The sequence below is a fragment of the Adiantum capillus-veneris genome, chromosome 10, assembly GCF_014529385.1.
Source record: "Adiantum capillus-veneris isolate H3 chromosome 10, ASM1452938v2, whole genome shotgun sequence".
Lineage (NCBI taxonomy): Eukaryota > Viridiplantae > Streptophyta > Polypodiopsida > Polypodiales > Pteridaceae > Adiantum > Adiantum capillus-veneris.
Genome location: NC_140940.1, coordinates 78,923,472 through 78,933,583, shown reverse-complemented (window position 1 = coordinate 78,933,583; position 10,112 = coordinate 78,923,472). Strand labels below are relative to the sequence as shown.

The window sequence follows — 10,112 nt, the reverse complement described above, 5'->3', positions numbered from 1 at the left end:
TAGAAGTGATCTTAGTCCATGCAAGTCTAAAAGAGCAAGAAATCATGTGCATATATTTATCTATGATAGTTATGTGGCTTGTCATTGTGCATATATGGCAAACATTACACATGAAGTGGAACCCACTTGGTTTGGAGATGCTATCAAAGATGAGAAATGGAGGCAATCTATAGATGAGGAGATGATTTTCCTTACAAATGGAACATGGAAATTGGTGCCATTACTAGAGGGAAAGAAGGAAATTGGATGCAAATGGGTGTACAAGATAAAGCACAATTTTGATGGCAGTGTGAGTAGGTACAAGACAAGGTTGGTGGCCAAGGGTTATGCACAAACATATGGGATTGATTATGAGTAGACAATCAACCTTATAGACAAGATGGTTTCGATTTGTGTGTTTATTGTACTGGTTGCAACTTTAAGATTGGTGTTGAAAAAGATGGATGTAAAGAATGCTTTCTTGAATGGAGACATGGAGGAAGTTGCGTATACAAGGTTATGTGAATATGAATCTACATGATTTTTTTTATAGGTTAATCAAAGCACTTTATGGAATAAAGCAAGCATGTAGAGCTTGGTATGAGAGGATTATGGCATTCTTTATTTCTTTTGATTTGGAGATTTTTGATGCAAATGATTCATTATATGTGAGAAACAAAAAATTAGGAGTTGTGGTGATATGTATCTATGTGGATACTTGATTGTTGGAGTTGATAATGTGGCAAAAAAAAAAAGAAGTAGGAAATATATCTATGTGGATGACTTGCTTGTTGGAGGCGATAATGTGGTGGAAGTAGAGGGTGAAGAGGCTCTACTTATGCAAGATTTTTCGATGAAAGACTTGCAAAACTTGTGGTACTTCTTGGGCATTGAAAATTTTCACATGGAAGAGGGTGTACGGCTGTCATATATACAATATGCTTTGGACATGCTGAAAGAGTATGGTTTGGTTGATTCTAAGTCAACTGCAATGCCCTTATATCATAATTTGAAGTTGGGAAATGATACATGTCAAGTGCTTGAGAATGCTTCCATGTACATGAAGATGGTGGTTAGCTTGATCACTTGATTATCTCACGTCCAAACTCAAGCTATATAGTTGGATTGGTGAGTCAGCTTATGCAATCTCCCAATAAACCACACTTGGATGCAATGAGGCACACATTGCTCTATGTGAGTGCTACGTCGGATTATGCACTCTTTTATAGGGATGATATTGAGTTGCAATTCTATGGTTACACACATATATATTGGGATGGTAGAACATACGATTGCATGTCTACTAGCGGATTCATGTTCTCATTTTTTTAAAGTACTGCTATCATATGGAGCAGTAAGAAGCAACATTCGGTTGCTCTATCAAGTATAGAGATAGAGTACGAGGGTGATGCAGTGGCGACATGTGAAGTTTTATGGTTGGGATTTCTACTTCATGACTTTGGAGTACACATATAGAGGTTGGCTATCATCTATTGTGAAAACCTCAATAGTATATAGCTGGCTCAAAACCCAACATTCATGCATGGACAAAGCATATTGAGGTGCATTACCACTTTATCAGAGAGAGTGAATCGGCAGGTGACATGGATCTCGAATACATGAGGACGGATGAGCAAGTTACAGATATCTTCACGAATTCCCTTGGAGTGAAAAAGCTATGGTAGTTTTGAGTGATACTTGGCATACGAGAGATAGCAATGAGGTTGAAGGGGAGTGTTGATATGTCAAGCTCAACATGTACTACTCTTGGATGACTATCACGGAAGGATATCATCACTTGTGCACCTTGGTGCATACACATATCTTTGCCAATGATACTAAAGCTAAACTACATTGACTTGTTCTACGTACTGGAGTGATGGCACATTTATCCATCTAGCTCACTCACTAGCGATTCACACTAGACCATTTTACTAGTTTCCCCTTATGTTGCATCTTCCCTTTTATGATTTGCAAACTTCTTATTTTGAGTAAATGAAGAAGAATAAGTAAGAGATTTGCCTTCACTCCTATATGTGTGCGCGCATGAATCTAGGTGGGCATCAATAGGAAGCAACATATGGGATCCTCTGTGGCTCCCAAATATGAAAATATTCCTATGAAAGGTGGGGGGCTATTCCCACTGAGGTTAAGATTTTAACTAGAGGGATAGGCTCCAATAGATGCTCACGATACAAAGTGGCTAGTGAGGATCCCCTTCACTTGTTCTAGACTTATCCATAGCTATGAGAGGCCTTGAAGTCAAAATATGTAAATGGATACAGAAGACCTGGAAGATCATGTCTTCAAGAACGATTTAATCTTGGGAGGAAAGTTATGGAAAAACCAAGCCATCCTAAGTAAGTAGACAAGTTGTCCATTTTTGCAATTTATGACAAGTCTAGAAGTCTAGGAGCCATTGCATCTTCAAAAACAAAGACTTGATGGCCAATTTCAAAGAGATTGTCAAAGAAAGCAGGGAAGTGATGGACCCATTGATAAATTAAAACAAAAGATTATTTTGATAATTTCATAAAAAAAGATATGTTGAACAAACATAGAAAATAATAAAACAATCCTTAGTTTCGGTTCACAGGCTAGGCCAGGGTCAAGGTGGGAGACGATTGTGAAAAGCATATGGCACCCTCAATGGCCGCATGGGATGAAGGTCTTCTTATGGAAGGTGCTATGGGGAGCCATGCCAACTGGAGTGAAGGTCCTTGCCAGTAGAATTGGTCCAGATAGATGTTCGCAATGCAAAACGGCTTATGAAGACCTCTCTCACCTGTTCCCAACAATCTGTGGTCTTGCAGGCAAGATTTGCAAATGGGTCCAAAAAACCTAGAAAATAGGATTCTTTAAGAATGATCTCTTCTTGGGAGGGAAGACGTTCAAGAGCCATGCACTGCTCATTGCTGCACAAATCCTGAGGTATTGCTACTTTAAACACATTTGGAAGACAAGGAAATGTCGGATCTTCTTCGAACTCCTTGGAAGTAGCTAAGTTCATGAAGATAATCCAAGAAATCAGGGTAATGATCATCGCCATTGGAAAGCAAAGGAACTCAGAGGAGTGGAACACGACCATGGGCGCCGCAATAACGAATATGCAAAGGTAAAAGTGTGAGCTCATCTATGGTCATGGGGTCGCTCCCCCATCAGCCGATGTATCTATGATCCGTTGAAGTGGTCACGGCTCATCACGAGCATGGCAGGAATATGTAATTTTTTGAATCTATTTATATAATCCACTCACCATTGTGAGTTTTCATAAACAAAACAAAAAAAAAAAAATTTAATGAAATGAACCTTTATGAGGTCCTTAAATGAAAAATATCTTTCACAAATTAAAATATTAAAAAAAACATTCCATGAGTTAATACTTTACATCACGAGATGAAACTCTGTGAATTCTCTCCTTGATCCCTCTAGGAAGTGTTTTAATGCTCTAGATCAAAGAGTGTTGGACGTTTCAATGAAAGGGCAGTCCCATTGTGAGAAATACAAAACCTGTTGTATCTACTTAAACCCAAAGAATGTGGTAAGACAAGGAAAACTTCTAGGACACATTGTGTCCAAGAAAAATATACGGATCTTGAGAAAATTCAAGTGATTGTTTCTATACCAAGACCAACGGAAGTTAGGGAGGTACAAGCCTTCATGGTACATTGTGGTTACTATAGAAGATTCATATATATTTGTGCAATTATAGCAATTATCACTAAACATCTTTATGCTCTTATCACAAAATTTGAGTAGACTAAACAATGTGAAAAAGATTTCTAGTTATTGAAGCAAAGATTGATTTTTTCTCCAATTCTTAAAGCTTTAAATTGGACAAAGATCTTCCACGTCCATGTCCATGCATTAACCTATGCTATAAGATGCATGTTAGCATAGGTTGGAGAGAAAATGAGGACTTTTTTTTTGAAAACTCACATAAGTGAGTGAAATGAATTAGAAAAACAAAAAAATTACAAAGAGAGTCCTGTTCAGACCAAGCCAAGACACCGCATCATTCGACCATACCAAACGACACAGTAAAAACCCAAAGTCGTGGCTTTTACAAGGAGCCACAACCTTGTTACATAATAAACCATGCAAAACATACCCGTCAATGATACAAGAGGTTGGGAGGATGCCACCATGTTGGGAGGTTTCCACCACAACCCGCCATGTCCACCAAGCCCACAAGAACCACCACACCTAATTCTCATGTCGATCATATCCCCATCACCGTCCAACCAACTGGGTTGCCACCATGCCGATAACCTTGCCACGGCCACCAACATGCCCTAGCCAAGCCGCAACGAAGCCGAACTAGAAGATGAAATCTAGCCAACAACTAAGAGGCGGCCACAGCCGAAAACCAACGCCTCCACCAACACAGAAGACCGGATCCAAATGTGCACCATCACGGCCTACAGCAACACAGAATCCCACCATATCAGTGAGTCCTCCCCAATCCACAACTTCCAAGGCGAGCCACTTCGCTCCAAGCTGGAGCGGGGTCGTCGCTTGACCCACAGAGAAAAAATATAGCCCTGATGCTGAGAGGGCGAGTGGACTCTCAAGCCAGCAAGGCAACCGAGCGGACCGTAACAAAGACATGTCCACGGACCAAGTCGTGCTGATCACAAAGCCCCATACAGTGGGCAACACCGCTAGTATACGAGGGCACCACCAAAGAGCGGCCCTTAGTCGTCCCGCTAGAAGGGGCCCTCCATCTCAATGCGAACCCGCCTGAGATGGCGTCCCCTCACAAAACCTTCACCCGCCTTCCCTTGCTCTCGATACACAGAGGAGGCTAATGATAACTATACTATACTATACTAGACGTCCCATTAGAGGGCCTCTCAGGAAACCACCCTAGCTCGCCTTCCCCTGCTCTCGGCGCACAAGGCAGCCCATTGAGGACTTAAGTCAAGTTGTTCTCTAAGGCCTTTCTAGTTTCTACTGAAAAAATTTAATTATGCAAGTTTCAACAATATGAATCATGAATGCTTCGTAAACAAAGATGTGTAACGATGGAATCTTTGTCCAAAATGTAAACTTTTAGTCTACTAATTTTGACATTTCCTATGAAAAGTGCTAGGAAAAGTCTTAAAGGCTCGAGGACAAAAAGGCATCTTTAAAGGCCTCCAATGCCTTGCTGTTTGTATAGCAATAACCAAAAGAGAGGACTAACTCTAGCGGTGCGTCCATATCATGAATAATAAATAGCATGGCAAGTGCGGTTCCCACTCACTGTCTTGTATATAAAACATGCCATGTACAAGGCAAACCATATATCTACAACTTGCAAAGGTCTCAAATGGCCGAGAGGCAAAGGCTTGCAAATTATGGGTACCCTCCACAAGGTAGTTACTCTTGCAATTACCTATTTCTTTTAAAGTAGGCCGTGCCAATTTCGCATTCTCTCTCTCTCACACTCACACACACACACACAGAGTCTGCATGTCAAACTTCTTCTTGTACTTCCTACGGCGGTCTCCACGAGAGGGATTAACTCTTTTTGAGTTACTTCCTCCCCTCAAATAACTTTACCTCAAAGAGGTAAAGTTAGCATTACCCCTTCACTCCTTGTGTGTGGACGTGAGAAAATTTCAATCAAATTCATCCCATCATGTCTTGTCTTACAATTACTCCCTCTCGTGGAGGCCCCTTCTTATGCATGCATGCATGTTTTGAAACGGGGACCTTTTCAACTCCAAGTCTCCTCACTATAATCTATGTTGATTGCCCTAGAAACATGGTTTTTAAATCATGACCACTTATTGGTGATTGTGGAAAAGTATTCAAGTCTTAAGTCAGTTATGGCAAACATACGCAAGCGGCCTACTGGTTTCTATGATTGAAGCTTATCTTGCTAGCTAATAATGTAGTTAATTGCTCAAAAAACAAACAATTTGCTAGCTTATCTTGCTAGCGAATTGGACAGATAGGAATTATACAGAAGTCTAAGAAATTTATAACTAGAATGCCTAAGAATTTGCCTTTGAAAATCAACGTCCAATGAAATAATAACCAGAATTTCTCAATATCAATCGGAAAATTTACACTACAAACCAGGATATACTAGCACTGATGTAGTGTCAAGTAGAAACATATCAGATATGATGCTAAAATGCTTCTAGTTGAAGTATTGATGGATTGCCACATAAATATAGTTATAGAAAATATATAATAATTATACTATAACCAATTTTTTCAAGAGCTTTGTAGACTAGAATCTCCAAATATTATAGCAAATATTACATTTTTGCAATATACAATACATTTTGTGAAGAAAATATTTTTTTTTCCTCGGAAGATTTTCCAAAGGTTTCCTCCATCGAGTTGCATAGCCAAATTTTCTATTTAGCAATTTCATCACTAACTTTAGGTTGGAATCTATATATGACTTATTGTTGTGAATATATTAAAAATAGCACTTTAAACTCTATTTAGTTTTGGAAGCCTCTTTATTTAGTAAAATCCCCTTAATAAATTAATCGTTAGCACCCAAAACCCAAAATTAGAGCATGGAAAATAAGTAGAGCATTTGAGGAAGTAAAAATTTTATCGAAAGTCATGAATTTCATCCCAATCTTTAAAAAAAGTCTACTATTATCCCAATCCTTTAAAAAAAAGCTATAAATGGACATAAGTTAGGAAAAGGCTGCTGTAGTATGTCTCCCCAATTTTGAAGCACCTCTGATTAAAGGGTATCTCGGGAGATGCCCTCTTGGGTGATCGATGGAAAGGGAGATGTGAACAGCTTGCCAGACAGGTGGAGGAGAGAGGGAGAGAGAGAAGTATATTTTTTTATGCGACGCTTTGTGTGCGTGTCTGTGTGTGTGTGAGAGAGAGAGAGAGTAGTAGATTTTTGCGTGGTCTGCGAACGCCAGAGAGAGAGAGCGAGAGAGGAGGTGATGGCGAGGTCTGCGATCCCCAGGAGCTCGGATATAGAGAGAGGGAGAGAGGAACTCATGGGGAGGTGTGGTGCACTGGTTGCGTGCCGCAGGTGCAAGGCATGAGCGCAGTGCAGTCACGAAAAAGGTGAGGGAGCTGCTGCGCAAGGGCTGAGGTGGGCGATGGAGCTCCTGTGCAAGCAAGCGAGGCATGTGGGCGAAGAGAGAGAAGAGAGAACGAAGAGAGAGGAGAGAGAGGATTGTTTTGTGTGTTTTGCTTTTGGGAGATGGATCTCGGCAGATTGCAGTTAATCTGCGCGTAGACCCAATATGTCCCAACAATTTTGGATTCATTAGTTGTGAGGGAATCATAAGAAGATCCCATTTGAAACTGGAAAGGAAGGCTTTTGAATTAAAAAGGGGGAGGAGGGCACATCGAGGAGAGAGCGTGGTTACAAGTGGCGAAACAAAAAAAATGTGTTTCAGCTTAATATCGGGCCGTTTTCACTATCAAAAATGAAATAGAGCCAGACAATAGGCTGGAGCACGACGTAGATTCGCAGCAAGGAGAGATCTTAGTGAGCACTGGTAGGATAACGCAGATATCTTTCTCCCTCTCTCTCTCGCTACCAATGCAAGGAAAGAGCGTGTGAGGGTACGGCGGTGTTGGGGAAACAGGCGGAGGACAAGAGGCGGACCAAGTACCCGCAGCCATATACAGAAGCTCCCGTTTGGCTGTCCGACCTAGCAGCTTATGGTTCAGCAAGGTGCGAGCAGGGATTTGTGGAGGGCGTTGATGGGGGTTCGACTGCAGAGGTCACCATGCAAGACAGGTTATGCAGGATACACACACGCGTGTGAACCTTGCGGTAGAGTCAGGATGTTTTTCCCTTGCAGTGGCAGATTCGTTTCAAATGGAATCTTGCTGACTAATTAATTAATGAGATGTAGTATAGATCCGTAGGTACCACAAACGGTTTTTTTCATTTCTGTTTATAGGAATCAAAGGAGATGCTCAAGTATATGTAGTATAGTGAAACATTACATTGCAACTATGCAATGTAGATTCTTACATCAAGAAAATATCAAGCACATAATATATGTATTCAATTATTTATTTTTGGAGCTAATCCACTTTCGAAACTGTTATAACAATGCATTTTCATTTGTACATTCAGGATATCCATTACCAAAGGAAAATGAGTCACCCTCACCAGCTACACCACAGGCCAAGAAAAAGTGCAAATGTCGATTGCACCATAATCGTAAAGGACAGCATAGACAATACGGAAATGGGGGATGCTTGGAAGGATGGTACTCTCTCTCTCTCTCTCTCTCTCTCTCTCTCTCTCTCTCTCTCTCTCTCTCGTGCACGCGCTCAATTCCCTATGTTCGCACGAGGCTGCATGCCACACTGCCGCTTCAAGGAGGAGCTAACACGTGCTCGGGGAAGGGGGCCACAATCCCTTCCCCCATTATAATAGTATAGACAAGCACAAAACTGCATTTGGATAATCTACAACAACATATTTTCTCAAAGAAATTTGTTCACTTGTAATCAAAATAGTATTAACTATTACAGTAAGGAAAAATTTGAAACATTGTGGGTTCTCATTTTCTAGAAAGTATAATTAATATTTGAAAGAATAGAATATTGGAATTTTCATATTTGTTTCTTTGTTGCAATTGATCATGACTTTTGTGTTCATGCAGCTTAGCAGCACTGTGTTGTTGTTGCCTTTTGGACGAGTGTTGTTGCGATCCTACAATCATACTCAATTGAGTCACCAAACCCCATATCCATATGTGTCAGCATTATAATAACTCAATTGTGTAGTGATATGTTTCCGGCTTTAGTGTCTTTAGCCTTTCTTACCGATATTGATCGGCCCGAATTTCGCAAAGTCTTTGAACTTTTGGGGAAAATATATATTCTCCATACACCATAATTAGTGGTATAATACAAACTGCAAACCAAGACAGAGTTGTTTGCTTATTTTGATGTTACATTTGTTGAATCAATGTTTTTTATTGTTAAGTCTAAAGAAAGTGTTGAAAATTTTCCTAGTTTTGCATGTTTTACTGGGTCTATACTACAGACTGATTGTCAAATCTATACAAGATGATCGATAAAGCTAGAATTTGTGTTGGATGTTTTGCATGTTTTACTGGGTCTATACTACCGACTGATTGTCAAATCTATACTAGTTTTGCATGTTTTACTGGGTCTATACTACAGACTGATTGTCAAATCTATACAAGATGATCGATAAAGCTAGAATTTGTGTTGGTTATGTAGGCATCGGAGATAAATTGCTTGATTAATTTTAGACATAATTGCACTTTTTGCGAGGCAATTTGTGACAAATTACGTGCCACACACTCAAAAATGGATACAAGGGTATCTCATCAATTTTTGAAATTTGAGGGGTATTTTGGGAATTTCCACCAATTAGAGGGGTAGTTTGGTAATTCTCCCTAACTTTTAGTAAGAGAGAGAAATATCTCCCGGCAGTGGCACGTGGAAAGAGCTTTTCTGTTTTTTTTTTCCCCTCAAGCCAAGGGATCTCTTTAGATACCATCTAATTCAAGCGTTGGGACTACCTACAAATTTTTGGGTCCATATACATCTCATTAATTAATTAGTCAGCAAGATTCCATTCGAAACGAATCTGCCATTGCAAGGGAAAAACATCCTGACTCTACCGCAAGGTTCACATGCTGAGCCGTATAGCTGCTAGGTCGGACAGCCAAACAGGAGCTTCTTTACATGGCTGCGGGTACTTGGTCTGCCTCTTGTCCTCCGTCTGTTTCCCAAACACCACCGTACCCTCACACGCTCTTTCCTTGCATTGGCAGAGAGAGAGAGAGATATCTCCGTTATCCTACCACTACTCACTACGATCGCTCCCTGCTATGAATCTACGTCGTGCTCCAGCCTATTGTCCGGCTCTATTTCATTTTTGATATTGAAAACGGCCCGATATTAAGCTAAAACACATTTTTTTTGTTTCGCCACTTGTAACCACGCTCTCTCCTCCATGTGCCCTCCTCCCCCTTTTTTATTCAAAAGCCTTCCTTTCGAGTTTCAAGTGGGATCTTCTTATGATTCCCTCACAACTAATGAATCCAAAATCGTTGGTCGTTGGGACATATTGGGTCAAAGTTCATCTCATTAATTAATTTTCACCCATGATTCGCATGGAATCATGAACTCCAAAGCAAAAGACACTTTCCACG

General features: G+C 40.4%; 1 protein-coding gene across 1 annotated transcript; it reads left to right on the top strand.

Annotated features, from left to right (window-relative positions):
* The first annotated feature begins 5,270 nt into the window (after positions 1-5,270).
* LOC147449125 (uncharacterized) lies at positions 5,271-8,874 on the top strand. Its single transcript, XM_086522546.1, has 3 exons — positions 5,271-5,339; positions 8,051-8,186; positions 8,586-8,874. The coding sequence occupies exons 1-3, from the start codon at positions 5,294-5,296 to the stop codon at positions 8,653-8,655; spliced, it is 252 nt and encodes an 83-aa protein (XP_086378672.1). The 5' UTR covers positions 5,271-5,293; the 3' UTR covers positions 8,656-8,874.
* The last annotated feature ends 1,238 nt before the right edge of the window (positions 8,875-10,112 follow it).

Coding starts and splice junctions, on each gene's coding strand:
- LOC147449125 (XM_086522546.1), top strand. CDS start 5,294: ATGGCCGAGAGGCAAAGGCTTGCAAATTATGGGTACCCTCCACAAG. Junction 5,340..8,050: donor TTATGGGTACCCTCCACAAG/GTAGTTACTCTT, acceptor TTGTACATTCAG/GATATCCATTACCAAAGGAA. Junction 8,187..8,585: donor GGGGGATGCTTGGAAGGATG/GTACTCTCTCTC, acceptor GTGTTCATGCAG/CTTAGCAGCACTGTGTTGTT.